The sequence below is a fragment of the Copadichromis virginalis genome, linkage group LG22 (assembly GCF_057382275.1).
Source record: "Copadichromis virginalis isolate Kocher_CV1m ecotype Utaka linkage group LG22, C_Virginalis_male_GT1.1, whole genome shotgun sequence".
Classification (NCBI taxonomy): Eukaryota; Metazoa; Chordata; class Actinopteri; order Cichliformes; family Cichlidae; genus Copadichromis; species Copadichromis virginalis.
The window spans coordinates 15,012,386-15,028,058 of NC_140638.1; the positions used below are offsets into that span (position 1 = coordinate 15,012,386).

The 15,673-nt window shown below is 39.1% G+C and overlaps 1 protein-coding gene and 2 non-coding genes across 3 annotated transcripts; all 3 read right to left on the minus strand.

Annotated features, from left to right (window-relative positions):
* Window positions 1-861: 861 nt before the first annotated feature.
* On the minus strand, window positions 862-11,701 carry clptm1l (CLPTM1 like). The gene is made up of 18 exons (XM_085446253.1): window positions 11,435-11,701; window positions 10,253-10,473; window positions 10,064-10,158; window positions 9,663-9,852; window positions 9,311-9,501; window positions 8,814-8,892; window positions 8,457-8,574; window positions 8,114-8,208; window positions 7,837-7,921; window positions 7,159-7,262; window positions 6,956-7,021; window positions 5,334-5,384; window positions 5,166-5,248; window positions 5,033-5,067; window positions 4,886-4,941; window positions 4,660-4,704; window positions 3,654-3,769; window positions 862-3,567 (listed from the first exon to the last, which is right to left on the minus strand). Exons 2-18 carry the CDS (start codon window positions 10,415-10,417, stop codon window positions 3,489-3,491), a joined length of 1,653 nt encoding a protein of 550 aa, XP_085302379.1. The 5' UTR covers window positions 10,418-10,473; window positions 11,435-11,701; the 3' UTR covers window positions 862-3,488.
* A 2,431-nt stretch (window positions 11,702-14,132) lies between these two features.
* Window positions 14,133-14,204, minus strand: trnah-gug (transfer RNA histidin (anticodon GUG)). Its single transcript has one exon. It is a non-coding gene; the product is annotated as a tRNA-His (tRNA).
* An 827-nt stretch (window positions 14,205-15,031) lies between these two features.
* trnah-gug (transfer RNA histidin (anticodon GUG)) lies at window positions 15,032-15,103 on the minus strand. Its single transcript has one exon. It is a non-coding gene; the product is annotated as a tRNA-His (tRNA).
* Window positions 15,104-15,673: the final 570 nt, after the last annotated feature.

Sequence of the window (15,673 nt, forward strand, 5' to 3'; positions counted from 1 at the left end):
CAAGTTGTCCTGGTCCTGAAGCAACAAAGCAGCTCCAGAACATCATACTACCACCACCATGTTTTACTACTGGTATGCCATTTTTCAGAAAAGCTGTGTTAGTTTTATGACAGGTGTAGTGGTTCTGAAAGCTTCCAAAAAACCTCATCAGTCTACAGAATATTTTCCCTAAGGTCTTAGAATCATCAAGTTGTTTTCTTTTTTGCCAAATGTGACTGATACTCTGTTCTTTTTGGTCAACAGTGGTTTTTACCTTGGAACTTCCTCATGGATGCCATTTTTGCCAAGTCTCTTTTGTTACTGTTAAATTATGAACTCTGACCTTAATTGTGCAAGTGAGGCTGGCAGTTCATTAGTCCTTCTTCCTCTCTTGATGTGATCTTTAAGTCATTTTGGTAGGGCGACCACTCCTGGGAGGGTTCACCACTGTTTCAAGATTTCTCCATTTGTGGATAAAGGCTCTCAGTGTGGTACACTGGAGTCCCAAAGCTTTAGAAATGGCTTAGTAAGACTGATAGATGCCCAACTTTTGTTCTCTGCTGCTCTTGAGTTTCTTTAGATCGTGACATGATTTGATGTATACTTCACTGTCAGACAGATTCTGTTAGAGTAATTTCTTGATCCAACAGATCTTGTAGTAATTAGGCCTCGATTATCTAACCAAAGTCATTGCACGATTTAGTGTGAGTGAGTGAGTGAGTGAGTGAGTGAGAGAGAGATTACTTTTTTACATCACGCCAGATAGGTTTTGCTAGATTTTTCCCTTAACAAATGAAATTATCTCTGCATTACTCAGGTTATCTCTGAGCAACATTTCCACTGAACAGTTTACCCCAGCAATAGTAACATACCAACTACACGTAACATTTTGTCAGTTATTTTTTAATTTCATCTCAATCAAAAAACACAAACATTACAATAAGTAAAACAATTTAAAGGCAAATCTCTGCCAACTCTATTTTTAAGAAACATAAATCCTGTGCAGAACCTTTATATACAGACCTAATATATCATGATATCTGAATGTTAAGTACATTATTTCAATTAAAGTCTTAAAAAAAAAAAGAAAAAATCAAATTTTGATTGCATAAACTCAGTGTAATAATACTTTGTTTAAAGATTTCCGTCATCATCTCTCTCACAATGTCAGTGTTTATTCAAAAGATCCGATGTACCATCCATTGTGAACGTACAATGGTAACATTATTCATTCTCACATTTGGCACTAGCAGATTTTCTTGGCCCAGTTATGTAAAAAAAAAAAAAAGTAAAAAAAAAAAAAAAAAAAAAAAAGAAGATGGATGGATGGATGGAAAAGACAGTAGGACTGTCAGTGGTACAATGTCATGAAGCAGTCAGTACCATTTACAGAGACACAAAACATACAGAACTCAACTTCACAGATTGTGGAACTTTCAAGCTTAAGTGTCTGGAATGTCTTGGGCAATTAATCTTCTCTCCATGGCAACAGATCACAACTTTCTCCTCTGCCTCTAGTGAAATTCTCCTGCCATCTACTGGCAAATAAACGGAATTGTGTAACAATCCGCGCTTCTTCAGCAGAACTGAAAAGTGATGCATTCAAATGCATCACTTTTCCAATTTGGATTTCTAAACGTTTACGTTTTAAATCCCATTTTCTTTGATTTTGCCCTCAAATGTTACAGTTTATTCTCATTTTAAAAGCATACTTATGTCGATTTGAAATTTTACATTGTGTGAAATAAGCTATTTAAGCTGCTCCCTCTTTAAGGCTGCCCTCTCTGTCATGCATACCGTTGTATTTTATTATTTTATTATTTTGGCAACTTTGTTTGCTTTGCGGAAGCAAAAGTAAGCTACTGGAAGCAAACTTAATCACCGTCAATTTATGTATACAGGTCTGCATATCTTCTTGATAAGCTGATATCATCATATTAATAAGGAAGTAGAAAAAAAGTCCCGTAAACCGTTTTGTTATGCTTTTGGTGTTTCATTTCTCCCATTCGGAGATTACGTTCAAATGTGTGTATCTAATTATCTCTTACTATGAACATTTACATCATAACAGTGTGTGTAATAGAAAACGAGCATAACAGGTCCTCTTTACAGCTCAGTCACACTAGAGTAAAAGCAGGACAGCGACTTTCTTGTAACTAGGAGAAAAAAAAAAAAAAAAAAAAAAAGACAACAAAAATGTGAATACTTTACATCAACTACATCACTATTCATGGAGGAATTCCCATTTTACACTTGCCGGACTCTGAATGCTAGGGTTTAATGTGAATTTGTAACAGATATCAACAGATCTCTTCATAAGCAGATTGCATGTAATTGCCAACTGGATCCTATTCAGTTGCAAACTGATAGCAGACTGTCTTATTGGCCTTACTGCCATTTCGTCGCCGTCTTGCACTAAAGTCACTTTGACTTACAAGTTTACAGAACACCGGCAGAATGGTTTGGTCATGCTGTGGCCTCCAACTACTGTTTTCCCTAGTGTGACTGTAGCATTAAACATGACCGTTCTTTGTCACAGAACTAACAAATGCCAACTGTATGCACATGATCATTTTGGATATAATTTTGTACAGTTTTTTTTTTTAAAGAGCCAGATTGCCAAGTTATTGAGAAATGCTTAAAAATAATGAACATATTTTCTGATAATTTACATATTCAACAGAGCTAACAATATATCATTTTTAGTTTCTGTATGGCTTACCTTTGCTTATTGCAGCTTTCATATTTTTATTCCAATTACCATCAACACCAGCTACGAATTTAGAAATAGTGGCCACTTAAGCACAAAAGCTGCAATTATGACTACAGCCTGATTTTTCTGAGACTGTCTGGAACAATATTATTGAGCTGCCTGAAACATCAGTCAGAATGCTTCACCTTTGCCACACTCCCTCCTTTTTTGTCACAGCACAGTCTTTCTATCCCTGCCATCACACAGCTATCATGATTTTACTTGAAGGCTGTCTTATCTGGTAGGTATACAACAAGCCACTGGATTATGTCTTCTTACTGAATAAAGCTCTCAGATGAGCAAAGCAGCACTTTCTCTGCAGCTCGTAGATATACTACATCTGCCAGCTGTCGGAGCAGGCTGAATCCAACTTGTTCAAAACACGAGCGTAGCATTGTTAAGAATTATAAAGATTCCTTTGTGCATTTAAAACTCTGGAAAAATAAAAACACACTGTCACTGTGTCCCATCACACACACTGTAACTAACCCCCGCCCCACCAAAAAAAACCCCAAAACAAAACAAGAAGGCCTCGTCAGACTGTCAGACGAAGCAGAAGATGATATTGCCCTTTTAACAATTTTTAACAGGGTGGAAAAAGTCCGAACCATAAGCACATTTATGTGCCTGGAACATATACAACAAAAAATGTCCCCCTGACCATTAAACTCATTCCGGTTGATAAAGATGAGTGGACACCAGTGGAAACAAGACAATACCCACAGATTCCAGATCATAAAAGCAAATTCCTCCGAGTCTAGTGACTCTTCCCTTTGGGTTTTTCATCGTACGACACTCCATATTCGTTTACTCTTGTTTTGTCCACAGGGTAGAGCCTGGTGAAAGAAACGGAGAGTTTTAACTCTCAAAAAATGTGCACGTTTTTAACAAATGTGCTACGTGTAATGTAGTGTGCATGTACCATCTCTGGTAAAGGTAGATGAGAAACACCACATCATCTCTGAAACAGGCCAGTCTGTGAGACGTTGGCATGGTGATGATGAAGGCAAACACGTCATCGATGAAGGTATTGAATGCCTGTTAACATGAAAGAAGTCCATGAACATTCTCAAAAGATAGATAAAAAATAAAGTAGTCATTGTTTGTAGGGGTGATCAGTTATTCTGACAAATTACATCGGCTCTTGAACATTAAAAAAAATAATAGATACACTTTCTTTCAAATTTAGAAGTGAGAGTGCTTTAGTAATTAAAATCACTGACCAACATTATTATATGGAAAGTTAAAAGCTGTAAAAACAGTATGAAAGATGTAGGCCTCAGTCACACCGGCTTAGAGACCAGTCAGTCACTCCCCGGCAATCTCTGGTTGCTAGGGAAATATGTGCATTCTTGGACTGGTTGACAAGTGAAAGAGGGTGCTGCACCAAAAAAGAAAAAGAAAAAAAATCTCCTTGTGATTGCCGGTATAATACTACGATCATCCAGTTTGAATTGAGAAAGCCGACTCGTCTGTAAACACTGCTTGATTGCAATCTACTCAGTGAGCACGATAGTAAAAAACATGATGCAAACTGGAAATGCAGAATATTCTCCTTCAAAATAAAAGTGCTGCAAACAACAGCATTCCAAAAGTTCACTTATTTCTTTTAGGCAAATTGCCTCGGTTTCTATTTACGTCACAGTTTCGCTACCCTTCGGAGAGAAGTTGGCAAGTGCGTGCAGACAAGTGGACGTCTTCCGTGCAAACTACAGGCGACCGTGCCATCCGCCTTGAGATCAAAACCATTAAAACGGGATTTTTGCAGCACCCTCTTTGTGGCCGATTTTATCTAGTGACTGCCAGCAACCACTCGCAGAACACGCATTTTTCCTTAGGTTACCAATCAGTCTCTCAGCCTGTGTTACTGAGGCCTTACCATCCATTTGCTAAACCACTCAGAAAACAACAGGAAATTTATTTTTTACCTTATACGTGAAGGCTTTCCAGGGCAAGTGGGCAACAGACTTCAGCTGTTAAATAAAGAACAGAGCTGAATAATCAGTCATGACTACTGTGCTGTTTTGTTATGGTAAATAAACTGCAGTTTGCACACTGTGGCATTTTATTGTTAGGTTGTAATGTGTGCATTTATTACACAGATTGCGTGGGTTACTGATTTTTGTGAATCAGTAACTTCAAAGTAAAACTAACCTTATAGTTGACAAATAGCTGAGGAAGCATGAAGAGGAACCCGAATGCATAAACACCTATAAAGTGAAGAAAAACACACGAGAATTTATTATGACTGTTATGGACAGAAGTATTTTGTGTGTGTGCTAAGAGTATAGAGCACCTTACCGTTCACCAAGCTGTTAATCAGCCACGAGTACCAACTACAACAGAAAGATACACAATCAAAATGAGTGATGACCTGTCAGACTGAGTCAATCAGTATCCCGTTATTGTTACTTACACATACGCAGAGTCCTACCTCTTATATCGTAAAAATATTAGTGCATACACTGCCCCTCCGATACACAGTGGGTAAAGGAGGTATGAGAGATACTTCATGGCCTACAGAAAAATAAAGAAAGAGGCAATCAGCGTAAGTGCTCATATCTCAAAGAAACAACTGATAATTAATTGTCTTGTGCCCTACCAGGGTATCATATTCTTCTGTTCTCCTCTCAGATTCATCTAACTTTCCAAACTGTAACAGAACAAAAACACTCATTAGCACACTCGACACGTGTTTTCACTCACATTTTAAAAATCTCGACAGTTGCGGTCAGTGCTGCAGAAATTAAGGAAAAATGCCGACAAGGACAATTATAAACTCAAGCGCCTCGATGTAGCGTTTTACATTTATAAGAAAGGATTGTCGTGTTTTCTATTAAGCATGTATTATCCTGCCTACAATGCTGCATGAACATTTATCTTTTTTATTTATTAACATGGCTAAAGTTCCATTATCTGCTCTGTGCTTTGTCAAAGGACAGTAATTTAATTGAATACAAATATTATTACAGCAGAAAGCACCATAAGAGAATAAAACCAGCAGATAAAAAAGCAGCAGTTAGAGAAAAATGGTACTTTGAGTCAACATGTCAGATAATCTAAGAGCGAGTCGGATGTTCTAGCACAGGCTGTGTAAGACTGGTCTCTACTCCTTAACCCAGAGCCTTCCTGGCATAGGAAATAACTGGATGCGTATATGTTGTACTTTTATTTAAATATCTATTTAAACATATGGAATTACAGTGTATAAGGCAAAAAACAGAATGTACAGGTATGACCACCTTTATTCTTTAACATAGCCTGAACTCTTAGGCAAGATTTCTCATAATTTCTTTAAGTAGTTTTCAGATCCAGGCTTCTGGAAAGACATTTAAAGCTCTTAACTGACACTCAATGTTGTGCCCATCTCCTGACATCCTCAGCAAATAACCAGAAATTTGCGATTTGGATTCATCACACCTCAAGACCTTTTCTCCCAAGTTCCCTTAAAACTGGCTTCTTGACAGCAACTGTAGGTACATAATTTTTAGGTCTGCTCCACCTTCTTTTGCCTTTCATTTGGTCAGTTTCCTCAAGTTCTTTAAAGACACTGCACACCATGCTGAGATATGCCAAGCTTCTGGCTTATAGCACTTTGGGAATCACCTTGTTGGTGCAAAAATACAAATTTAGTTGAGATTATGTTAAACTGTGCTTGTGGTGTTTTGTATATTCGGCTAAAGACATGACAACAAATGACATGTTTTTGCAACACGCTGCTAGTAAGAAAGCGCCTAAAGATAAAAATTTAAATTGCTTCTTTGCCAAGTTGTCTGTTATGCGTCCACAAAACTGGTTCATCCTCTGAGGTGTCTTTTGCATGCTTGAATGATCGTTGAGCTCAGTGTTAAAAACAAATTAAGATTCATCTGAAAATGTTTTTTCCCCCCTTCTGAAATGTTCAGGTTCAGGTTTGGGCTGGACTGAAAATTAGTGGAAAAGTAGCCAAAGTCCAAACTTTCAAAGAGCTCCAAAAAGCCTGGAGAACTGTTCCTCAAGCCTTAAAAAAAAAAAAAAAAAAAAAAATCCAAGTGCAGCTAAAGAGTTGCTAAAGACTTTTATACAACACTGTGTACTGCACAGCATTTTAAAGCAGGCATGCTCAATTTCGTGTGTATAATTGTGTAGCCACCTCCCAAAGGCCCAGTCTATACCAACAAAGACGTAGATACGTGGCTGATAACAGAAAAAAAAGATTACAGATAAAGACACATGCACACATACCAGGAATGTGGGTTTGCCTCCTTTCCAGAAAACTTGAATCTTAAAGGCTTTCTTCACTTTCCAAACCTTAAAAAAAAAAAAAGAAAAGAAACATTATTACATATTACAGATCACGTAATCACCTTTTAATCAAATCTGAAGTGGGAATAAATGGTCATTTTGTGTGTGTTTAAATTCATTTTTAATTGCGCGCGTGTGTTTACTTCAATCATAGAGCCGATCCCTGCAGGTATGAGGACAAGCAGACTGGTCTGCTCGTCAAGCAAATAGAGGAAAATCACTATGGTACTGAAACAGCGCCACAGCACTGAAATAGAAGCAAACAACAGAAAATGTGAGATAGTAAATGGCTCTCCCAAACTGACACTGATGACCGATCATTTGGTTCAGCTCGAGTCTCTTGATAACACTTTATCCCACATGTTTTAAAAGCCTTTTGTGTAATCTTACAACACTGGGAAACATTTGTAGGGTTATATAGTTACACTGTGTTTTTTGTTGTTTTTTTCTCAGCTGCCACTTCTCTAAAAACCCATAAATCAGAGGTCCCACAGTGCCGGTTCTGTGGATCTGTCACTGCAAAGCCAAAATGATTCAAAAACTATTAAGGTACAAGCGCTCTCTCTTATAATCCTTGTGGGTGAAATATTGCTGGCCAACCAGCAGATTCAGAATATGAAAAAAATATTGTAGATTCACCTGTTCTGCACATTTGTCAAAGCCTTATTACAGGGTGACATTCACACTCTACTAGGAGCAGTTTATTTAGCCACTAACCACAAATGTATTCATGGTGATTCTTTATGCCCATATAAACTGTATAAACTGGATTTTGAAGGGGTTTGGTGAGAAGGTGAAACAGTGCCGTGAAGCTAACAAACCTGCTTTGCTGGACATTCCCACCATACTTTTCTTCTGCTTCCAGAAGCTGATGTCATTTTTGAAGGCCAGGAAGTCAAAGAGGAGCTGAAAGAGCATTCAGAGTTAAGACTGGCATCTTTATTTGACCTTAAAATGACCCAGTTAGGTGACTTATTACCCCAAGCTTTACTTATATGTGATATTTTGTAATGATAAAAACGTTTCCTACTGTGAACTAAAATGAACAGCTCACTTAAGGATTCAAAGTACACTCTAAAAGTCTGCAGCCACACTCACGTGGAAAGCAGCTACAAAGAAAGTCAGGGCCAGGAAATACAGGTTGGTATCCACGAAGATCCCTTTAATCTCATCAGCATCCTTCTCTGTGAACCCTGCAAAAACAGATACAGAAAACCGCACTGCATTTAGGTGTGTAGACATGATGAGGAAACCTGGCTGAAGCTCGATCTGAAGGATGCAGATAGACTAAATGCACCGCACTGTGCAATCATACATCACTTATAGTAGGAGGCGAACTTCAAACTTTGCGTTCGCACAGGATGCTCGATCAGGTAATGTCTAGAAAAGTTCAGGGCTGCAGTGAACGTGTGAAGTAAAGCAAGCAGGAAGATTAGCATACCGAACTGCTGCAGAGAGTAAACGGCGTCTTGCATGTGGATCCAGAATCGAAGTCTGCCCAGAGAGATTGAGTCGTAGGAGATGATCAGAGGAAGTTCTGTAGTGGTACTGTTGATCTCCTACACACAAAAACATGGGAAAAAAAATATGTTCAACGTTTCCTATAACGTGCTTCTCAGCCATGCATTCACTAACACATCATTATTGTGGCCTCATAAACTCATTGTCCTCTAACCAGGTTCCGTGAGCAAATACAATGAATAGAAAAAAAGCATTGCATTTGAAAATCTGCCACTGGGACTACCTGACAGGGAGTTGCAGTCTGTTGCATAATATTTATTTAAAATCGAAAACTTACCACGAGGTCCTTGACCCGGTTGCTGAGCTCATCAACAAACAGCAGAGGTAGATACACCACCTTCTTCCCATTCTGAAACCTGGAACACATACAGATAAAACATTTTATGAAACTCTTTGATCGTCACGACAAGCCTGTAATCCATTAAAAGTACAGCTAGTACAGCTCAAAGCATCCTTTCTTTTTCTCGCCTCCACTATTGAAATGCTCTTTATGTCGGCATCGGTCATGGCCCACTTCACCGGTTGCGGCTGAATCAGAAAACAACTGCCTGGATTAGAATAGGCACTTTTTAACCCTTTACATGCCACACCCCTTTTGGCTATTTCTAGGTCTTGGCTAATAAATTAAAGTGGCTGGGCCTTAGGTTAGAGCTCCCAAACTGTGGACCTCTTTTAAACCTCTTCTTTAAAAACAACAACAACAACAAAAAACAACAACTTGGATATCTATTTCCTCTCATAGTGCCGTTTGCGTTTGTGTAGCCGCCATCTTACACTCTGAGGTATCTGTGGACATCATTTGGGAGGTATTCTCTGTCAAAGAGGAAGTGGTCGCCGACAATGTTGACAGTGAGGCGGGAGCGCCAGTGTGAAACTGGATGGTCTGACACAGAGGTGGCTCCAGCTCTGGCTCCGCCCCCTGCCGCTGCATCATGCAGCTTCTTCTGCTGGCCTTCTTTCTGACCCTGCGCGAGTGCAAAGGCAGGATAGGAGTTTAGTGATCTGATTAAAGCTTGATAAAACAGCACAATTCTTCTGCATATCTGAGGATCTTTTTAAAGAAAAACTACATAGCTGTTAACTTTCTGTGTGTTGACTTTCAGCAGTAGCAGAGACAGTATGGTACCTTTGTTTTATCTTCCCCAGATATCAGAGAGATTTCAGGCGGTTTAGGGACCATGTACGTGGTGAGCTGAGCAACCAAGTGAACTTGTCGTGGATCGTGCCACGGATCGTGGGCAGCTTGATGGACAAATATTAGTGCGTATAGAGTTCCATTATTACGGGTTTTCTTAGGTAGGGAGACATTGATTGTCCTGTGGGAAACATGGAAAAGAAAAACGAAATTTAAAACAGAACTTAAAAAAGAAATCCGTTTTTCAGAATGCTTCAATCAAATCTCCGTGTAACACCGTGTCATACCACAAGGGGCTGTGCATTCAATTCAGTGTCTGTTTTTATCTCATAGGTTTTACTTCCGTTAAGATAATAAATGTGAATCTCTTAACCCCTCCCCAAACAACCAACCTTTCAAACTTGCTGTTGACATCAAAGTTCTCCTCTTTGTGGATCAGAGTATGGCCTCCTTCTGCGTTCGACCGCAGTGTGGTGTAGATGCTCAGCTAAAGAACAAAGACGAACATGTCAGGCATCCGCATCAAAGAGAGAAACCAGACTCATGCATGACCGGCGCGACCATCCTTGCTCACAACTGACCTGCAGTTTGGGGTTCCCAGCCAGGAAGGGTGTGATGCAGTTGGCACCTTTGGGGTTGTTGCAGGGTTTGGTGTACACGATCCCGTACATCACCCAGCAGGTGTGGAGCACATAGACCACAAACACCCCCACGATCAGGGTGGTGAACGATGTTTTCAGAAACATGATGCTCGCGTCGTTTCCTCGTCTCCCTCGGCTAACTGAGCGGCAGGGCCATATGTCTGCAAATGAGGCATTGCATTCGATTTAAGTATGAAGCTCAAAACTCAACTAATTTTAAACGCCAATTAGGGATCAGACAATTGTCTCAATCACCTGACTTGTCACTTGTCTCAGATTAGTCTTAGAAAGAAAAAATAAATTAAGATAAAGAGTTTATTTGCCAATCGTTTTAATGAATATGGGATACAGCTGGTCAGGAACAGTTGCCAAAACTTGCTCTTCCAGTTTTATCCCGGTTGTACCACACAAACAAGTAGGGTTGCCAACCGTCCCTTGAAAAACAGAATCGTTCCGTATTTAGAAACAAAAGTATTGAGCTGAAAAGGGACGCACTTTGTCAAAAGGTTAAAAAAATAATTTCACACACCAAAAAAAAGAGCTAAAAAAAATTCCTCACACTGGGAAGGGTGAAGACAATCGGGTCGCCCAGCCCCGGCCGTGAGGTGTCCCTTATTTATTTTTCAGGGAGTTGGCAACCCTACAAACAAGTCATTAGCAGGATGAAAGGAGGCCCTCATATTTAGAGAGATTAAATGGCAGGTGATGTAGTGAACTGATCTGATACTGTCTGGAAAAATATATAGTACTACACATCTAAATAACAGAATCATTGTTAGCACACTGGAGACTCAGGTCTCCCACAGATTGTTTGGTTTACTTCTGCGTCAAGTTGCAGTAAACACCCGCACACCTGTTTTTTTTTTACTGATGGTAAAAGCATCAAACTGTCTGCTGCTCAGGCTGCAGGCACTCTGAAGCTCTTTAACCAACTCAAACTATGGTACACCTGCTGTCAGTTTTTCCCATATGGTCGGATCTGCATTTGCTTTTTCTGTGTGGGGATGATGTGCTACCTTGAACCCACAGCTTTAGTGACGCTAATCCTGAACGAATTCTGTTTCACTTGGCTTTTAAGTCACATAAAATAAGTAAACCCCCCATATTAACGTTACACATTACCGGTGTTTAAACTGGCAGGCTGTCGGTGACAGGACGCTCTCAGCTGGCTCACTGACTGCCCATCCGTCCATCCACTTTACAAACCCTGTCAGGCGACTCAAAGCGACCGCATCGCTTCTTCAGAACCGCGTAGTGCTTTCGCCTGAAGACATCTGCTGGACTCTGGGCTCGGTTCTGCTTTTAAGAAGAAAAGAAAGAGCTATATCCAGAAATGACTAACTGAAAGCGTGAGGTGGCTCTACATTTCCGCCATTCGCTTCCTTGTTAGTTTCTCCAGCGAGATTTGGGGAAGTGATGCCGCGAGATTTGACGTCACTGGCGCACTTGGAGCGGGAATAAATATCAATATCTCGTTTGAAATTATTTATCTACTTATTTAAAGGGGGAAAAAAAAATCAAGAAATCATCATTTTATTTGATGTAATTCCATAATTTGTATTCAGTGAATCTTGATCTTTCATGGAAAGTTGTCATTTTATTACAGATATTTATTTATTGTGCTTTTCTAGTTACAAAACCCTAACCACAGTTCACTACTCCATGGTCAAATAGGAAACTGCAGGTGTCTGAGAAATATTTTGAAGGAAGAAAAATATTTTTGGCTCCATGCACTGATATGTTTTACTCATGAGAGTTAAAATTCTTAAAGTCTTTATTAAATGCCTGAGAGAGTAACCTTGAACATCCGGGTATCTGATGAATCTCCGACCCCACTTTCTTGTACTCACTTGGAGCCCAAAAAGAGGAATTTCTGACTAGTACCTTTATTTTTTGACTTCTGTTATCACTGTTTTTGTTTAAATGTTAGAACAATGTGTTTTTGTTTTAAGTTTTGGTGGCCCCAAAGCTATAGAAAGAGCTAAGAGCAAAGTCCATGAACAGCAGCTTATTGCCAAGTTAATATGCAGTGTTACTGTTCTTTGAGGTCATTGCATGGTGCACCTTATGTAGTTTTGTCTTCAGTTATGAGTTATTTATGGCTAAAAAATCCTTGCACTCAGCAATTTTGGTTCCACAACAGGGAGTCCAATGGTAAAGAGCTGCATTCTTAAAAGCAAGCTGAAAGACACGTACTCACTTGGAGCCCTGGCTCACTGACTGCCCATCCGTCCATCCACTTTACAAACCCTGTCAGGCGACTTTCTGGGACTCTCCACCATTTGACCTCAGAACTGAAGAAGCTTCTCGGATGAGAAGTGAAACGTCTTCAAGTAACTTAAAGAAGTCCAGACGCTTTTCTTTGCTATATATATATAATTGTAGGTTGTGTATCCTTGAGGTGTTAATGGGGTTATTGAAAATGTGTATATGTGCGTATGTGTGTATATACGTATGTATGGATAGATAGAAACATATATGTGTATATATTTAAAAAATTTTTTTACACATAACATATAATGTAATTGCAAGGAGGTATTTCTGTAGTCTATTGATACTAGATAGTGGAAAAGGGGTGGGATTAAATAAGCTTATGCTTCTTCCTGCTCCTTTTTGAACATGGACGTTATTTGGAGTTGTGGTTGCTCGTTTTCCTTTTGTTTGCTTTGTTCATTTGTCTCTTTTAATTCTATTTTTTTTTATACTTTTTCAACATGTTCAAAATAAAGATTCAATCAATCAATCAAAGCTCCTTTGACTACGATGACCTGGATGACTGAGAACCTTCACAGACATACTCGTACAGATGTTACATTTGTAGATCCTTGCACAATATACCTTGTGCATTAATCCAACATCTTAATTTTTTTTCATGAGTTATACCCACCCACTTTCATTTATGAAAGTTAATTTGAAAATGAAAAGTTTTCCTTTAAGATGCAGAAGTTTCACATCCCATGAATAAACCAGCTACTCTCGGAAATGTGTATAAAGCTTTTTCCTGAAGGCAGATATTACAAATGTTAGCCATTATTCTCAAAATCTAAAAGTGCACTTCAAATTCAAGATTATTATAATGACTTCCAAACATCAAATCTACTAGGGTAAAAAAAAAAAAAAAAGACATTCACAAGTTTGGATGTCTTTGTTTTACATTGCAGAATTTACCACCTAGTCGGAATTCCTTATTGATGAACATCCATCTCATTTCTTTTTTTCATAACCAAGATGCAAAGAAATGTGGCATTGACAAAATACTCCTGCTGATGATGTTAAGGATGTTAGAGAACAGTGGTGTGAAATTATCATTTACTGAACAACATTTCTATGATACAGTGGCACAAGTAACTGGTGATAATTTAAGTTTTTCACTCAGTTCTTGACTATGTTGAATCATTCTCTGCAAACTATTACTGTAGAATGTGTTTTAAAAGCATCTGCTTCGAGGGCCACAGTTACACTAACTGATGTGCATTTTAACACAAGTAGTGTTCATGTAGAGTACATAGTCCACTGAAATTAGTTAAATATTTATCCCTAGCTGTGTACTTTTTTGTGAAATTGGCTCAAGGGTATCACTGTCTCAGTGTCGACCTTTTATTCTTTTAAGTTGTCTAGTAATGTGTTTTAAAGGTCTCTTAACACCAAGTTGGTGTATTTTTTCCCCCAAATCTTCTAGTATTAATATTTCACATGTATTATTGATGTACTAACGTTAACGCCCATTAAAGTTATAACACAACTAAAAAACTTTCGCACAGACAATAAAGCAGGAGTAATAGCGGACGCAACTAAAACAGACATTGGAGACTTTAGGAATTGCCGTGACCCGGATTCGAACCGGGGTTGCTGCGGCCACAACGCAGAGTACTAACCACTATACGATCACGGCTTGCCACTGTCCGAGGTACTTTCGGGAACCTTATCATCCACTCACAATGCAATCAATACATGGGTTTCAACACATAAACTAATAAGAATCTTTCAATCTTTCATTAATGCTCACGGATGTTAACGTGCATCAATAATTAAAGTTACAAGAAAAAAATGATGCCGTTGTGTCTGCATCAGTCTGCTCGTCCTTTCCAATGAACGTAACATTTCCATAATAATAAAATCAACTGAACCAAAACTTGCTTTCATAAAACCTCTTTCTCTCGTTTAGCTCCTTATATAGCGCTAAACACTATCAACTATTTGAGTGTCCATATAGTGTTTCTACATCTACAAGAATAAGCGAGAAAATGTAAGTTAAAGTCTAAATCTCGCACTATTTTTTTTAATCTAGAGAAAAGGCCAATCTAGATTTTTTTGATACTGCGCAAGCCTTTATATAGTCTATATAGGCACTGCAGAGAGGTCATTCCTGTTTTACTTCTTTAAAGTCCTTTCCACTGCCTGGGGCGCATGCGTAGTTGGTGCATTTCGGTATAAAATCTCTTACATCAGATTCTAGTGAGATTCTTGCCCTCACTGCCTGCCTGCTGATGAAATTTACATCTCTCGAACCCAAGCAGAACCGAGCGGGTATAAAAAAAGCATTCACAATTAAGAAATGCTACTGTCAGCAAAGATCGCCCTTTTGCACTGCTCACGGGTGCATTTCGAACATTTGGATGACATTTTTTATTGTGCTCTGCAGTAGTAGAAAGTATACAAACATCCCCTGCTTTCAGCAGTGCGCACTCTTTATCTTTTCTTGGGAAATGAGAGAAAAACTGCCGTGACCCGGATTCGAACCGGGGTTGCTGCGGCCACAACGCAGAGTACTAACCACTATACGATCACGGCTTATTTGGCTGTCACGGAGAAAAAACACGGCATGACATATTTGTCCTCCAAATAAGACTTTAAAAAACACAAATTAATTCTGCACCTGTATTACTTTTTGTGTGCAGTCTTTGACCTGATGCTTCATGTCCACCCTGTCAGAGGACGTGTCCAGTGGGGAAATGGCTTCAAATTGACACAATCTTCAGCATCTCTCAGTTGCTGGCATTGTTTTGTGTGAGCCTCTTGCTGTTAAGAGAAGATATGAATTTCCTTTTCCATAGAGAGTCTGCAGTGACTGGGCTGTACTCATTCTCCCGCTTCCATTGTTACCATTCTACAAAAAAAGATCGGGTTTATCAAAGTTGCTTGAATTGCATATGAAATTACTTCTTGTCCTCCTCCTCATCCACTGCATCTTACCAGCACTCTTCCTCCTGTGCCACTCGGATTGTTTTCATCCGTTTGGAAATTGAACTTCAACTCAGCTGTGTTGCCTTTGCACTCTGAGCAGGCTTCTTTTGGTTTCAAGACCTCAAAAGAACAACTGTGGGCAATTTCGCATCTTTGTGTAAAAGCAATATAATTTAT

Bases quoted from the DNA above. Each gene is read 5' to 3' on its own strand.
- clptm1l (XM_085446253.1), bottom strand. From the start codon at position 10,417: ATGTTTCTGAAAACATCGTTCACCACCCTGATCGTGGGGGTGTTTGTG. The intron at 8,575-8,813 runs GTAAGTTTTCGA...TTTTGTGTGTAG, and splicing joins ACCGGGTCAAGGACCTCGTG to GAGATCAACAGTACCACTAC. The intron at 7,922-8,113 runs GTGAGTGTGGCT...ATGCTCTTTCAG, and splicing joins TCTTTGTAGCTGCTTTCCAC to CTCCTCTTTGACTTCCTGGC.